General features: G+C 37.4%; 1 protein-coding gene across 1 annotated transcript; it reads right to left on the reverse strand.

The window, feature by feature from the left end:
* Positions 1–3,103, reverse strand: LOC128601191 (cytosolic 5'-nucleotidase 1A-like). Its single transcript, XM_053614192.1, has 3 exons — positions 2,921–3,103; positions 2,401–2,585; positions 1–959 (listed from the first exon to the last, which is right to left on the reverse strand). The coding sequence occupies exons 1-3, from the start codon at positions 3,060–3,062 to the stop codon at positions 648–650; spliced, it is 639 nt and encodes a 212-aa protein (XP_053470167.1). The 5' UTR covers positions 3,063–3,103; the 3' UTR covers positions 1–647.
* Between the last annotated feature and the right edge of the window lie 14,398 nt (positions 3,104–17,501).

Consider the following 17,501-nt stretch of genomic DNA (forward strand, 5'->3'; position numbering starts at 1 on the left):
AAGAAATTGTTACCGTAGAGTCCTGCATATATATAACACTAAACTAAAGAAAATAGATAAAGTATATATTAAATGTAGACACCCTTAATGTAAGATTTGCCCATGTTTTTCCGGCCAGCATTACACACGTGCCGATATTACATATACATGTAATGATAATTACCAATCAGTTGTGTGAAGGTATGCAGTTCTGTTAGCTAGCTAAATGTCACCATGGTGATGATGTATTTAAGTGTCTGCCGTAGCAGTACTGTGAGTCTTGGAGTACTATAGCTGCTGTAGTTCCTCTTTTTGACAGTATACAGTCTGCTTTGCTTTGATCATTAATGATGAAATATGTCCAGATCTCTGTCATTTGGTGTTGTCTGTTCATTAGAACAACAGTGTACACTAGGACAACATCACAGTATTACCTGGTATCACATGTTGGTACCTGAGATGTGTGCTTGTTTGCTTTCTTGACATTTCTGTTCATACACATGAGGATGTTTTAATATTGTAAAGATAGTGTGGTGTATTGAATAAACTGATTATTGGTACAGGCCTAATGTGGATACAGTTAACTGATTTAAAGAGCGTGTTTACAAAATCCAACAACAATTTAAAAACCCCATGCCCTCTTCTCTCAGCTCTGTCTGTCTGCTTTATTACTCTTCATTATATCTCTGTGAAATCCCATAAGGCACGTGGGCAGCGACGACACCGGCCTTCTTCGCATTTAGTACGTGTTTCATTTGATCATCAAAGAAAACATGTGGTTTGATTGCTTGCAGAATTGAACCCTTTGGACTTCCCTCAAGGAAATACATCTCATTAATATGCAGACCCCAGCTAGTCAGAGTATTTAAAGCTCTGTGTCCTTCAGTCAGTGCACCTCTTGCTGTGACCAGAAATGTACGGATCGGGTAGTTCTTCTTCTGCAGCTCCACCAGGACTTCCAGAAAACACTTCAGAGGACCCTGTGTGTACAAACAAGGGTGTGGTTACTGAGTGTGGGAAACTATGGAACTGAAATATTCTCAGGAAACATAAATGCTCAAAACCTAATCCACACATGCATTTCTGAATTCACAAAATTAAAAAAATCTGAAATACTTTTCAAACAAATTAACATAAATATTTGTCATTTTCAATAAATACAAAAAACCCATAAATATATATTTTATCTATTAATTTTATTCACACATTTTTTGTATTATGAATTGTTGGATACTTGTGGAGGATGTTTGTCCTGCAAGACTTAAATTTACAATTTGCCCACTGCTACAGTCCACCTGCCTGTCTGTCTGACTGCCTGTCTATCTAACTGTCTGTCTGTCTATCTAACTGTCTGTCTGTCTATCTAACTGTCTGTCTATCTAACTGTCTGTCTGTCTATCTAACTGTCTGTCTGTCAATCTAACTGTCTGTCTGACTGTATGTCTATCTAACTGTCTGACTGTCTGTCCGTCTGTCTGTCTGTCTATCTAACTACCTGCCTGTCTGTCTAACTGTCTGTCTATCTAACTGTCTGTCTGACTGTCTGTCTGACTGTCCGTCTGTCTATCTAACTATCTGTCTGTCTATCTAACTGTCTGTCTGACTGTCTGTCTATCTAACTCTCTGTCTGACTGTCTGTCTGTCTATCTAACTATCTGTCTGTCTATCTAACTGTCTGTCTGACTGTCTGTCTATCTAACTCTCTGTCTGACTGTCTGTCTGTCTATCTAACTATCTGTCTGTCTATCTAACTGTCTGTCTGACTGTCTGTCTATCTAACTGTATGTCTATCTAACTGTCTGTCTGACTGTCTGTCTGTCTGTCTGTCTATCTAACTGTCTGTCTATCTAACTGTCTGAATGTCTGTCTGTCTGTCTGTCTGTCTAACTACCTGCCTGTCTGTCTAACTGTCTGTCTGTCTGTCTGTCTGTCTGTCTGTCTAACTGTCTGTCTATCTAACTGTCTGTCTGTCTGTCTATTTTATGAAATGTTACATTTCATATTGTCGTTATAATTCACTAGTTAAGACGCTCTGAAGCAGCAGGGCCATTTGACCTAGCAACTGAGTGTAATGTGATTTTTCTGTGTCTATAATTCATTGAGCATTGCTTTGTTTTTACACACACACACACACACACACACACACACACACACACACTGAGATGAACTGAAGAATTCTCTAAAAGTTCAGTTTCTCTTCAGGAAGTTCGAGAAGATTATTGATGTTATTTTCACTGGCTGCACAGAGCCTGTGTTGTATTCAGAAGCTTGAATGTAGATGTGTGTGGATGTGTTAGCTGATGTAGAAAACACACCTGATTTTAAAATCAAAAATGATTTTAACTTTAACTAATGCTAGATCTGATGCACAGATCCACATTTGAAGAAATTTGTTGTAATGTACTGAGAGTGTGATTAAACCTCAGGGAGAGGAATTTGTGCTTTTTCTGTTTCATGTTTTAGGAAGGCATCAAGTCCTTTTGTCTTCGTCACAGTTTCCGCTTCATCTGAGAAAATCACTCCATCTCCATCAAACGCAACTCGCAGCTCAGATTCACTCAGTGCCATTTCTGAGCTCGGCATGAACAAGGCAGCTGCTGCAATATCTAACAAACAGACAAGTAAACAGATAAACACATGGATGGATGGATGGATGGGATGGGATGGGATGGATGGGATGGATGGATGGGATGGGATTGATGGGATGGAGGGATGGATGGATGGATGGGATGGAGGGATGGATGGATGGATGCACAGCAAAAACACCAGTGTTGATTCAACACCCACAGTGTTGAATTCACACCCTTCAGTGTTTATATGAGTCCATTGGACTCATATAAACACTCTGGGTGTTAATTCAACACTAGGGATCTTACTGTGTGGGATGGATGGGATGGATGGATGGATGGGATGGATGATGGTTGGATGGATGGATACCTACTCTGATTGATGGCATGAGTCACTTCAGTTGAGTCGATGGAGAGGTACAGTTTGGTGTTGTTATCGTTCAGAATGTTGAGTAATTCCTCATCTTTATACCTCATCAGCAGACCTAAATACAAAACACACTTCATTAATATCATCACATCAACACTGTTAATGCCATTATAGTGATTATATTATTATAGTGATCATATTTATATTACAGTTATATTATTAATAATATATTATTATCTGCTGTACCATACTGCTGAATGATCCTTTCAAGCTGATTATTCACTTTTTCAGCTTCAGGAACCATTATTATGATATTAACTAGACATTCAATGTTGGGGTCTTGCTTCTCCACGATGAGTTTCAGTGCCTGTGTGCAGACAGAAATACCCGAGCTGTGAGACAGACTGTGGTCCTGCTGTTAACACGTCCTCTCTTCACACACACGGGTCGAGTGGGCCACCATATTACATTTACTGATGTGTTTATTGTTTCTAAGTGAAAAAATGAATTAATCCCATAAATTTCCTCTTGATATTAGCTATGTACTCCTTATCTATGTGATTTTACAGTACAGAGCGAACACAGGCTATTTCTAGTCTACAAATAAGGAGGAGGATGTTTTCACAAATGGAAGTATTCATTATTTAATTTGACACAAAAATAAAAACATTACTATGAAGTGTAAGTTATGTTTAATCCAATGACCACTTTAATCTGCTGCAGCTCCAACAAGCAGTTCAGTCATGCTAAAACAAAACTGAAGCTTAAGTGACAGTTCCCCAACCTCACCCTAACCCTAACCTCGCCCTAAACTGGATCTCCATTCAGCATCAGCAGTGAAGATACAGGTATAACAGGTAAAACTGTCATAGATATAAAGTAAGTAATATGTAATTAATTGGACCACTCTGTAAGCCTTTCTTGGTCTGTACTTTCTAGTAATAGAGCTAAAGTAATGAGTTATGAGATTACTTTTTGCAGGAAGTAATAACCATGACTTTTTCAAATCAAGTAATTAGTACACACAGATTTTAATATTAATATCATTAAATATTTCTGACCTTAACAAAGGGTAAGGCAGGTCCAGGCTCAGGTATTGTGTGTCGTCGTGAATTGTAGTCCTCCATGATAAACAGCATATCCAAAGAAACCGCAATCGTAATCCCATTGCTGGAATTCTCCTGCTAAATAAGCAACAACTTTTTAAGATGTAAATGATATTAAGGATTTTTTTCCAAGGAATACTGCTAGCAAGTTTTTTAAACACACTACCTATGTGACCAAAAGTATGTGTACCCCTGACCATCACACAGTTACCACAAATTTGGAAGCACACTGTGACAAGGCGTGATGGGAACATGGTCCCACACAAGAAAATTGATGGCAAAACCACAATAGCACTTTTGTGCAAAGGTGTTTTTTTGACACTGCCCCTATTTACCAGATGTGCACAAAAATATGAACATCCATATGAAGGCCCAAAAAAATAGACAAAACAGGGGAAATGTGGAAAATGAAGGAAAACTATAGAAAAAGATATACACTACAGCACTTGGCTGGTAACTCCTTCTACAGAAAGGTAAACGCACACAAACTACGCACACTGCAACCACAAACTCCAATCTACAACCCACCTACACAAATCAACAGGTTTTTTGGATGTTTTTTGGTTAAATGTCTGAAATAAGGTCTGTGGTTAACACAAGCTCAATATATGTTCACGTTTTATACTACACCGTAAAATACTTCAGTAATACCCCACTCATGATTTAAAAAAAAGATTTTACGCGTCTTGAAAAAGACGGTTGCTAACAAGTGGCTAAATGGGACGACAGAGGCTGTCGGGGAAATTTAACGTCATCACGCCAAACAGGAAAACTCTTCTACTGCCGCGATCGTGACAGAGCCCTCCGTCACACACACAATTGTATAGAATGTCTTTGTATGATGTAGTGTTTAAATTTCCCTTCACTGGAACTGAGGCTCAAACCAGCCCAAAATAATTCTATACTGTGTGTGTGTGTGTGTGTGTGTGTGTGTGTGTGTATGCATAATAAACACATTAAAAGGTGATTCTGAGATTGTAAGTTTTTTGTCCAAATACATCCGTAATAACAGCAATACTGTTTTTTTAAGACTGAATTTGGTTTAAAACTTATAATCTATTTAAAAATTATTATTATTAATTACTGCAACTTAATCACCAGCCAAGGACACAAGCCTTTTATTAAACCCCTTTAGTGGATATTTTAAAAAATCTCATTTAAAAAATGTTTCATGTTCTATTTAATTCTGTTTAGCTTTGTCAACACAATGTAAAGTTAATGTTGTGATAACGTTTTAATGTTCTATATAGGTTGTTTTTAATCCTATTACACAGTATTAAACACAATACATTAACAAAATCATGAACATTATTTACATTTATTATAAACATTATTTCAGCATACAGTACTTACTAAATGCCTTTCATTTTTCAGAAAGAAACCAAATCAGAACCTGTATTTATTTAAGGATCTGTATCTTCTGATTCTCATTATATTCCCCTGGGTAATTTAATACAGCATGAATAAAATCATTTACTTACGCATTTGTGTTTCTTTGATGAAGTCGCTGTATACTCAGCTTGACTCATATCTGTAGAGTTGAACAATATATTTGTCATGTACCTATAGCTCAGAGTATGGGTTTATATAGTAGACTAACCCTGGGTGTGCTCACAATTATCATACAGGAAAAATGTAAAGAATTCAATCAATGAGGTGTGATGAATTAGAAAATTTAATACATAGATCACTTTTTTAGCCTTTTAAAAATGTTGTACTTCTTTATAGTATGTTATGTCATTATCCTAGTAGTACTCCGTATGTTTTTAGACAAACATGCAAAAATAACCTAGAAAACAAAAGCAGTCATCTGTTTTTACATACAGCTTCCACTTCCTACTTCATATGTGCCCAAGAACAGTCCCGCTGCATGACACACTTGACATACAGTATGCTGGTGACATTACGCTTGAACTTTAACAACATGGTTCTCAATGGCACGATATCAGTTGGGATCCGAGTGATTTTTGGACAATCATCTCAGTGTTCATATTGAGGAGGCAGTCAAAGGACTCTAAATAATTGCACTTCCTTATTCTTAGGGCTACAAATGGGGTCTGTGTTGAAGATCGTGTTCATGTATACAATACTCTGATAAGACTATGGCTAGAGTATGGCAGTGTACTGCTTGTGGATTTCATAGAGAAATGGAAAGCTGTGATAGACAAGGTACAAAAAAGATCAAACAAAATAATGAAAACATTTCAAAGGATCCCTCTACATCTTCCAGACTTAAAGACACAGAGAGTGCAGGTAACAGTAAACCTGATAAAGAACATTTGTAACATCTAACCTGGACATTTCCTCTCCAGACTGCCAGACGACCCCCTTAGGGTCGGCTGTGGCTCAGGTGGTGGAGCTAGGTGGTACTCTACTAGTCACAGGGATGGAGGTTCGATTCCCAGCCCACATTTCTCCACATGCCAAAGTGTCCTTGGGCAAGCCCCTGAACACCAAGTTCCTCCGGATGGCAGGTTAGCGCCTTGCATGTGTGAATGAGAAATAGTGTAAAGTGTTTTGTAACCAATAAGGTTAAAAGGCGTTATATAAGTGCATAACATTTACCTTCCCCAAATTTTAAAGCATTGTTCTTCTGTATTATAAATTCTTTCTTTGAATATTTTGAGATACTGGATTTTTTTTATTTCCATGAGCTGTAAGCAGTAATCATCAAGGTTAAAACAAAAAAGGCTTGAAATATTTCACTTTATGTGTAATGAATCTAGAATATATGAAAGTTCCATTTTTTTTTTATTAAAAAAATTTACTTTTCCATCAAATTAACATTTTTTGAGATGCACCTATACAAAAGAAAATAGTAATTTTTTTCTGGAACGGACAACACTGGATTCGTGCAGCAGTATTATACCTGCCAGTATAGGAAGGAGGTCAAGGACTGGTGGATATGTGGGATCAAATCAGTGCTTTCATAATACAAGCTGTACAGACATTTTTATCCAATAAAGATGTGATATGGGAAAAGACTGCAATTTCAATCCTGAGAAGAGTAGGTGTCTTTGGACTAGATAAGCACACATTCCTTGTCATATCACAGCAAACCAGTGACTACATTTCCTATCCTGCACTGCGGTCTACAAACATGGCTGCCATGGGCTGCAATTCCCAGAACACTCACATTCATTCTAATCATGCACACCTGCATCAAATTCACAGCACTCACAACCACAGTATAAAGAGACTGTTTGCGAATGACTTTGCGAAGTATTATGCTCAGTTGCCATAGTCTCTGTCGTGTACCCAGTCTTTGTTCCTAGCTTTGTTTCATGGTTTTGATCTGGTTCTGGATCTCGTCCTCGTTCATTGAGTCTTGTCTTAGTCTAGTTTATCCTGTTTGCTGATCGCTTGACCCATTGCCTGTTTTTGACCACACTACTGTCTTATGATTTGGATTTGTCTTCCTGTCTCTTTTCATTAAAAGCTCTTATCTGCACTTGCATCCGTCCTAATCTTCATTACGTGGAATATGTGACATTCCTAATGAAGCTCGAAGAGATGAGCTTATCGGTGCTCACACCCTTTTAAAATTCCATGCAGCAAACTTGGAAAATGGTGTTAAAAACAGAAAGAGATGTGGACAATCCAGAAGAGTGGGTCCCAGAGGAACCACTGTTCTTCAGTTCACCGTTTCAGACCAGAATGCTGTCTTTGGTAAGTGTTAGAAAATGCTTAGTGAACAACGGAATTGTAAAGCTGGGACATCTTTTATAGGAGGATGGCTGGAAAAACGATTGATAAACTTAAAGAAGTGATGGGGTTGAGATCTTCATGCCTGGTCTCAAAGTTAAAAGAAGAAATTCTTAATATGTTACCAAGTGGTCACAGAAGTTATATTGCAAACCTGGATGAGGACGGGTTCCCTTTTGAGTCTGGTTCCTCTCAAGGTTTCTTGCTCATATTGTCTAGGGGAGGTTTTTGTTGCCACGTATGCCTCTGGCTGCTCTTTAGGGTACATTTATAAGTTAAAATTTTATATCCTGAATTTATATATTTCTGTAAAGCAGCTTTGTGACAGTGTCCATTGTTAAAAGCTCTATATAAATAAAATTTAATTGAATTGAATTGAATGTTGAGTATAAACCTTACATGTATCATTCTTTCCAATATCCAATTGTTTATTAATAAAATTGTTAGATACACAGAGACTAGTTTAACTAGTCCTTCTAGCTAGACTCACATCACAGCTTTTTCAGCTGTAAATGTAATGATAACTGTATGCTTACATGTATACTGATATAAGAACCCATTCTTTAATTACACTATTTGAGTTGACAGTAAAGTGAGTTGTGCTGATGTAGTGAGTGTGAGGTTTAATGAACATGGAAACTGGCCGTATTCAGAATGAACTTGCATTGAATGTTATGCTTTAAAAACAATAGCCAGGAAAAAGAGTTTTCTACAAATGCTTTAGTATGTGAATATTCTGAACAGGGTTTCACCTAGAGGCTGTTTTCTGTGCTTAAATGTTTATCTTTGATATTTAATAGTGATTCTTGTTTGTTTTTCATTTAGGGCACACGTGTTAAAATAGAAAGAGATGAAAAAAGATAAGATTTTTGTGATTTCTGTGGTGAATCTTGATCACACAATAAACTCAATTTGTACTGAAACTCAATCTCTACTGAAACTCTGTTTTAACTGAAACTCAATCTGTACTGAAACTTATATTGAAATCTGTATGGAAATTCCATAAAACAGAAACTAAATCTGTTCTGAAAATGGATCTCTACAGACCCTTGCTCTGCAATGAAACTAAATCTTTATTGAAACTCCATCTGTACAGAAACTCTGTCTATAGTGAAACTGAATCTTGACTAAAAATTTATCTGTACTGAAACTCAATCTCAAAATAAACTCAATATGTTTTGAAAATTGATCAGTACTAAAACCAGATATGTACCGCCACTCAATCTGTACTGAACTGGAACTGAACTGTGTTCAGAATGAACTTGCATTGAATGTTATGCTTTAAAAACACTCGGCAGGAAAAACAGGTTTTTACAAATGATTTGGTTTGTAAAGAATCCATGGCATGTGATCCAGCCCAATGATCACAATACTTAAGCCTTAAGCCTGTCTCACCTAGAGGCCATTTTCTGTGCTAAAATTTTACTCTTTGATATTTAATAATGATTCTTACTTCCTTTTCATTTAGGGCACATGTGTTTAAATAGAAAGAGAAAGTGAAAGCAGAGACACTCAGCACAGACAGGATTTAAACTCTGATCACAGGACAAACTCTCTATATCCACTTAGTTAGAATCAAGTAGTTGCTTTATAAAAGCAACATAAACAAGATTTAAATTAAAGGGATTGAAATCTCTTTTTTAACATACTTTAAAATATTTTCAGAATACTGGATTAAAACCTGCTTACATGAAAAACTACTAAATAATTTTAAATGGATATATAAGTAAATAAGTAGACGTGGGTTTGTCTAAACACTTTTCAAAATAACATTTTAGTTAACTTGTTCTTGTCTTTAACTCATTATCATCATTATCTCTGCAGATCTCAGAAGAGTGTGTGACAATCGGTACAGAAACTCTATCTGTAAGAAAACTCAATGTCTACAGAAATGTGATCTATACTAAAACTGGATCTGTACTGAATCTGGATCTCTACAAAAACTCTATCTGCAATGAAACTGCATTTCTAATGAAACAATGTCTATGCTCAGATTGATCTGTAATGAAACTCTGAAAATCTGGAACTGAACTGTTTCAGAATGAACTTGCATTGAATGTTATGCTTTAAAAATAATAAGCAGGGAAAACTGGTATTTACCAAATGATTTGGTTTGTAAAGTATACATAGCATGTGACCCAGCCGAATGATCATAATGCTCAAACCTGATGGGAACTTTAACAAGTTTTACATTCTAGGGGAGCAACAGCATTCAAACATCCTAGTTTACCAAAACTCCTTATGCCATGAACCCTCCAGATATTGCACCTTTACCTAAGAAGAAGAGTAAACAAATATGTTTTCAGTCTGGACTTAAACACTGAGACTGTGTCTGAGTCCCGAACACTAATTGGAAGACTGTTCCATAACTTTGGGGCTCTATAAGAGAAAGCTCTTCCCCCTGCTGTAGCCTTCACTATTCCAGGTACTAATAAAGAGCCTGCAGCTGTTGATCGAAGTAGGCGTGGCAGATTATAAAAGACCAAATGCTTCAGTTCTGTGGCGTGAGACCTTTCAGTGCTTTATAGGTCAACAGTAGTATTTTATACTTGTTTTCACTGGGAGCCAACGCAGTGTGGATAAGATCGGGGTGATGCGGTCATATCTTCTGGTTCTAGTTAGGACTCTAACAGCTGCATTCTGGACTAACTGGAGTTTGTTTATGCTCCTACTGGATCATCCAGACAGTAACTGTTAGAGATCTTCAAATCTCAGATTATGTCTTCAGATCTCGGTCATGCCCTTTCAGCCTTATATTTCACTTAACTCTTAGTTCTGTGCTGCTATGAGCTAGAAAGTGTGGTTTACCGTAGAGTTCAGGCGCCTGGAGAGTCCGAATGAACACACACGCTGACACACATGAATGTTCACAGAGACTTCCGGTTTATTCATGCAAAGCAGAAGTATTTATATACATAGATAAGCAGTAGTTCGTAGGCGGGTTTCTACTTGCGCAGGTGCCAGACAGATAGACAAAACACGGATAGCACACTATGAAAATAAGTCTTTTCAAGAGACAGAAAATGCATGTGTCAGCTATAAGAAGGGATGGCAGTTGATCAGCTTATTCAAAGAGGTAATTAAATGAATACATTCATCATAGGTATTTGATAGCAGTTCATAATATAAGAGAGTACATGATATAAGAGAATTTCCTATCAGTAATGTATCACAGAAATCTTGTCTACAGGTGACAAAAGCATGAACTAATATTTCTGCATCATGTAGTGACATTATATTTCTTATCTTAGAAATATTTCTGAGATGAAAGAAGGCTATCCTAGTAATATTATCTACATGAGCATCAAATAATAGACTGGAGTCAATAATCACACCAAGGTCTTTTACTGCTGCACATGATGAAACAGAAAGGACATCCAGAGTTACTGTGTGATCAGGAAGATCACTTCTAGCTGCATTCAATTCAGTTCTATTTGTATAACAGTTTTAATAATGCACATTATCTCAAAGCAGCTTCACAGAAACATATAAACACAGGATACAGATTTTAAATGTGTGAATTTATCCCAATTGGGCAAGCCAGTAGAGATGGTGGTGAGGAAAAACACCCTAAGATGTTAAGAGGAAGAAACATTGAGAGGAACCAGACTCAGAAGAGAACCCGTCCTCATCTGGGTAACAACGGATAGTGTGAAAGTAAAAGGAAGTTCATTATGATTTAATATGAAGTCTGTTTGTTGAACTAGTCCACTGTTCAAATGAGACCCGAGCGCAAAACTGCATGTTGTAATTGCAGTCCCGGGACCTTAGAAGCAACCGTAGTCCCAGCAACCACAGGGAGTGTGTCCATCTGGAATTGGAGTAGATGAGAGCTCCATCCAGAGGTGGGGCATGTGGTCCTAGTAGAAGTACTTCTGTCTTGTCAGAATTAAGTAAGTGTTACGTAATGGAGGCTGAGACGGAAGCAAGTGCAGGTGAGGCAGTTTAATCAAACAACAAGAAGTCCAAATGATCAGGCAGAACTCAAAGTACAAGGCAAGCTAGGGTCAAACGATCGGGCAAACAGGCTAAACTAGGCAGGGCAGAGAATCGAGGTCAACAGAGTAAACAAAGTCAATATCCAGAACAGCAAATGTAACGGGTATGGAAAACATTCCATAAATTTAATGTGTAGAATTACACAAAAAGGATGTGTACCTGATGTGGCTGTCTGTCTGTCTGAGTATTTTTCCTTTTAATTGTCATGATGTCATTGGTTTGCGTAATTTCCTGTTTTGGCTCCTCCTCTTATCTTTCGCGTTATGGTTGAATGGGAGACGTAGGTTTGGTTTTGAGTTCTCGGTAATCTTGTTTAATCTTTATTTAAATCATCATTTATATACTTATATACCCATTTTAGTTTGTGTGTATAGTGTTATTTTATTTATCTGTGCGATAATTTTTGTTGTTTTTCCCTTCTTTTTGAGTAATTTTTTTGTATTTTTTTTCAACATGTGACCATCGCATATCATGTTTATTTTATAGAACACCATTTAAGGGCGATTCACTCAGGGAGACTGCTTGTTTGTGTCATCAGGTATGGTTTTTGTTTTATATTATTTTAATTTGTTACTTGGGTGAATTCTTCCCTTTGGCATTATGGTTGAATGGGAGAGAGGTGTCCCTTTCGTGTTATGGTTGAATGGGAAAGAATAAATGAAGAGTCGACCCAGTTGCCGTCCGCCTGTTTTTCTTCGAATAAAATAAAACACACAACGCAGACTACAACCAGTTACACAAACACGATATAAGGCTTGAACATACAACAGTGACTAAGCAACTGAACTTAATACTTCACAAATACATGGCGGCCATGTTTGTAGGCCACAGTGCAGGATGGGAAATGTAGTCACTGGTTTGCTGTGATATGACAGTAAGGGGAAGTTATAAGCATCCAGTGTGTAATGGGCCATTCCCTTAACTCCAACTAAATTTTCTAGTCTACGAATAATAAGATAAATTTATATTATTATCTATGGTATCAAAAGCTGCACTAAGATCAAACAACACAAGGAGACACAACCCTGATCAGAGGTCAGTAGTAGGTCATTTACCACTTTAACCAGCACTGTCTCTGTGCTATGATGAAGCCTAAATCCTGACTGAAAGATTTAATTCATGTTATTCCTATGCAAATATGAGCATAACTGCTGAGCTACAACCTTTTCTAGGATGTTGGAGATAAAACATGAATTAAATGCCATGTGTTTTGAGTTGCAATATTTTCTGTACAACATTTTCACAAATGATTGGAAGATTTGCGAACTGCTAAACTGAGCTGCAGGATGCAAACTTATCCAAAGTACAGAGCTGCTGTATTGCAGAAATTCTGGAGATTTGGACCTATGAACAAAACAAAAACGATAATATAAACTCTGGATGTGATACGCATATTATATACTGAGTGTACCTTCCCAAAAAAAAGGAATTGTACACTTAGACCAAATTTCATGTTTTTCCTGATCTTATTCTTCACTCTTTCATCATCTTCTTCCAGTGGATTGTGTTCCTGTAGGTTTACTGAAAGTTTGTTTTAGTTCTGAGCGTTACTTTAGATTTGTTGAGTTCAGAAGTTAGAGTTCATGTCTTTATGAACATGCTGAATGAAAGTATTGTTTTAAAACATTGAAGAGGTAGAGCAGGTTACACAGTAGTCATCTACTGTGAAAGTTAAACATTGGACAAATAAAATGATTCACTCTGGTATTTAGTTGGCATTTAGAATTTGCCTATTTACTGTTTCTTGAAACTAAGTGATAGAAAACGTAAACGTTCACCAAAATGGGACCTTTAATGCAGAGCTTGAGGTGAAGGAACATACGGTTTCACCCCTGCATTGGCACTAAGAGACATCTGAAAGTTTAATCTAAAAATACTGTAGTGAACAGCAGTTAAAATGGCATTCTACATTGTGATTGGATCTTCGAGAAACGAACATAAACAAATGCCTGGCATCATCAGATAAGCTGCTAAGACAACTGCCAGACACTTCTTACATGGCAGCGATGGAAACCCCCTTCACCCACATCTGCATGAAGAAGGACTTCTCATTGGACCATAGATTGACCCTAACCACCAAACTCATTCCTAAAGTTTAGGCCAGCACTGCCATAAAAAAAAAAACCCTTAGAACATCTGGCTGAACAAAGAAAAACATTGTTTCAGCAATGGCTGAAACAAAGAAAGGCCACAAAGACTCATCCCAATCCATTCATACATATGTTTGGAATCCTTAAATTTGACATAAACTGTGACACGTCCAATTCACATTCATGTAAAGAACAGATGATGTGAATGGAAAATGATTGTTGACACAACAGTTTATATGAGCTGACCTATTGTCAGGGAAATACTAGAAAGATGAGAACTAGAGACTACATTTCCCATCCTGCACTGCGGCCTACAAACATGGCCACCATGGACCACAATTCCCAGAACACTCTTACCTTCAATCTAATCACGTACACCTGCATCCTATCCACAGCCGGATCACAGCCACAGTATTTAAGGACTTTCTATTTCACTCACTCTGTGAAGTAATTGTTCAGTTTCACTTGTGTCCTGTCATTACCAAGCCTTTACTCCTGTTTTGCTATTCTGTTTTTGGTATTCTGGTTCTCCTTTGATATACTGTTTGCTGACTGCCTGACCTTTTTGCCTGCTTTGACTTTGAACTTGCCTTACGGATTGGATTTGTTTGCTGGACTTTAGTAAATAAAACTGCTTATCCTGCAATTGCATCAGTCTCCGCCTCTACATCATGACACTTATTACCACATAAACACCATTTCTTATCCTGTTTGGACTCAACGTGTTCAGCACAATGCCTATAATATTTTGAAACAGGTTTGGAAAAGAAATAATGCATAGGCAACACTTTAAAGACACTTCTCCAAATCTGTACTTTATGCTATGCAAATGAGTTCCACACTGCGGCCACTTCTGGCAATAGCCAATCACGTTGCTGGAATGGAAAGGTGCCAGATTACAGTCTCCTTCTTAGCAGAAAGGGATCAATGATAAGGAGTCTTTATTGGTCACACATACATACGCACAGTGAAATTCTTTTCTTTGCATACCCCAGCATGTTGGGATCAGAGCACAGGGTCAGCCATGATACAGCGCCCCTGGAGCAGAGAGGGTTAAGGGCCTTGCTCAAGGGCCCAGCAGTGGCAGCTTGGCAGTGCTGGGGCTTGAACCCCCGACCTTCTGATCAGTAACCCAGAGCCTTAACTGCCAAACTACCACTGGATAAAGGTATCTCCCCGATTGGCACATCCTTTCTCTGTTTATAACCTGGTGAGGAAAGAGACATTAACATAAACACCACATTCTGAGTCTTCGGCCCGTGAGGTAGAATTCATTAACAAAAACAACCATCCTGACAAGAGAGAGGCAACGGTACGATAAAGGTTAGGCATTTTTGTGAGTAAAACCTTCTCTTCAAGGTACCTTCAGCTGCATGTTCCAGACTGTAAGGATCCCCGCATCGGCAGATATTGTCTGACCCACACAGGTCCTCAGTAACACAGCCCCACCTGCAAAGGATGCTGTGACGACTTCTTCATTTGAACCGACTGCATGGTCCAGACTCTAAGGATCTTCCTGGAGCAATAGGAGTTCAGTATTCTCCAGCCCAGCGTGGCAACAACTATTGGAACACAACACCAGTGGACGGCGTCTCTGCCACCAGACTGCTCACCCGACTGTGTGGAACATTTCTCTGGGGTCAGCTCATAACAAATAATAGTAAGATTATTTATTTAATGATAAATAAGCATTTATTTATCACTTGCCAGAGCCTTTAAGTGCTTTCCCCATAAGATGTTTGCGACCATATAATTCTCTTCCATTGCATTTATCCTTTCTGTCTTCACTTCATGTATAATTTTTATGTGTGACTTTGGCATCTTTTGTTTATTCATTAGTTTATTATTCGTTAGCAGTACATATTCATTTATTAATATCTTTTAATAGTTGTGATATTTACTCTTGCATGTCTCAGTGTTAATAAAATTCATTTAATTACAACTGTGTCTTCCTTGTGTTGATGATCAGAGGCTCTACTAGTTATCCACAATCTCGCAAATCCTTCGGATAAATCAGCTGGAAACCTCCATTTACATTCATTCTAATTTACAGTCCTTTTGGATTGTTCTCATACTGTTAATGTGAAATTCCTTACCTGGTTCTCCAAGGTAAAAGGAGGGAGGGGTCATGTGACACACTCATACACACACCTTAAGTGACATGTGACCAGTAAAAATCACTACATAATTGCTGCCCCATGTGAGACTAACTGAGACTGAAATTAGCCTTTTGTTTATCAACACAAAGGAATACACCAAAAGATTGCAGGTTTGGTCAGTTACTAGTTGTGTGGCAGGTGGTTCCTTCCAGGCCTGGTTCATAGTTTCAGCTCTGTGGTACTATGTATGAATAAGATTTATTGCAGTTGATTTGTTTGTGGTTTATAGAGCTGTGTTAAAAGTATTGGATCGTTTTACAGTGGCAGACATCATGTCTCAGGAAACTGTAGTGTTAGAGGACGATGTAACTGTTAATTATAATTAGTTGCTACCAAATTAAAGCGAATGCCTTTTATACCTGCAAATCTATCAAATTGTTTTAGAGTTTCTGTGTGAAACTTGTCACCACGTATTTGTGTGACCTCCGTTGTCCCATTGACTTCAAACTATCAACACTTTGTGTTAAACATAAGAGACAGTATATATTATTATATTGTGTATAAAGTATCTGTCAAAGATGACCAATTTAACTATACCTGAACATCTGGCTGTAGAGCCAACCAGTGCTGTTAATCCAGGACATATAGAAACAATTATGGGCTCAGCAATATATTACTGACCACCAGGTCTCAGAAATGAAAAGATTGAAAGATTAAAATCTAGACCTAGTGTAATAAGTATAATGAGTGTAATAAGTATAATGAGTGTGATGAGTATAATGAGTGTGATGAGTGTGATGAGTGTGATGAGTGTAATGAGTGAGATTACAGCAAACAGGCAGCTATTTTCTCCCAAATCCTTTATTTAAAAGCGCATACAGGAGTGTGAGTGTGTGTGTGTGTGTGTGTGTGTGTGTGTGTGTGTGTGTTTTCTACAGCATCCAGTTGACAAACTCACATGATAAAGTACATGTAGGAAAAATTAATTTTCTTTTTTTTTTAATATGTAAAATCATTACAGTAAAGTTAATAAAATCACCTTATCAGCCTGGACCTTAGTGTTTCATAAACTCAGTAAGCTTAAATATTACATTAACATGTGTAATAACACAACACTTCAAATCGGAAAAAGTGTGGGGGGAACAACAACAACACTGTACTGCTGTATAGTGTATAACTTTACTGTGTCTATAAACTAATAGAGTATATAACATACACATTACAAACACAGCACCAGTCAGATGTTCACACACCTCATTACCTCTAAAATATGTTTTCATTTAGACTACTTATATTCTTTAAAACATTTACAATCCTGTTAAACTCACTTTAAAGTCGATGTCTGTGTATTTCCAACATTTTAATGTAAATAATTTAACAAATTCCACCATAAAATTAGTTTTCAATGAATTAGTTCTACATTCAGTTCTAAATAAAGATAGAATAAAGTTTTCATTTAGAAAATCTGCTGAGATGCTGAGTGTAAAACTTCTTCACTTCTGATTTACTGTTCAATCACACACACACACTCTCTCTCTCACACACACACACTCTCTCTCTCTCACACACACACACACATTCTCACA

The sequence above is a fragment of the Ictalurus furcatus genome, chromosome 25, assembly GCF_023375685.1.
Source record: "Ictalurus furcatus strain D&B chromosome 25, Billie_1.0, whole genome shotgun sequence".
NCBI classification, from domain to species: domain Eukaryota; kingdom Metazoa; phylum Chordata; class Actinopteri; order Siluriformes; family Ictaluridae; genus Ictalurus; species Ictalurus furcatus.

Bases quoted from the DNA above. Each gene is read 5' to 3' on its own strand.
- LOC128601191 (XM_053614192.1), bottom strand. From the start codon at position 3,062: ATGATATTAATGAAGTGTGTTTTGTATTTAGGTCTGCTGATGAGGTAT. The intron at 2,586-2,920 runs GTAGGTATCCAT...TCTGTTTGTTAG, and splicing joins GACTCATGCCATCAATCAGA to ATATTGCAGCAGCTGCCTTG. The intron at 960-2,400 runs GTTTAATCACAC...TTGTACACACAG, and splicing joins CACAAATTCCTCTCCCTGAG to GGTCCTCTGAAGTGTTTTCT.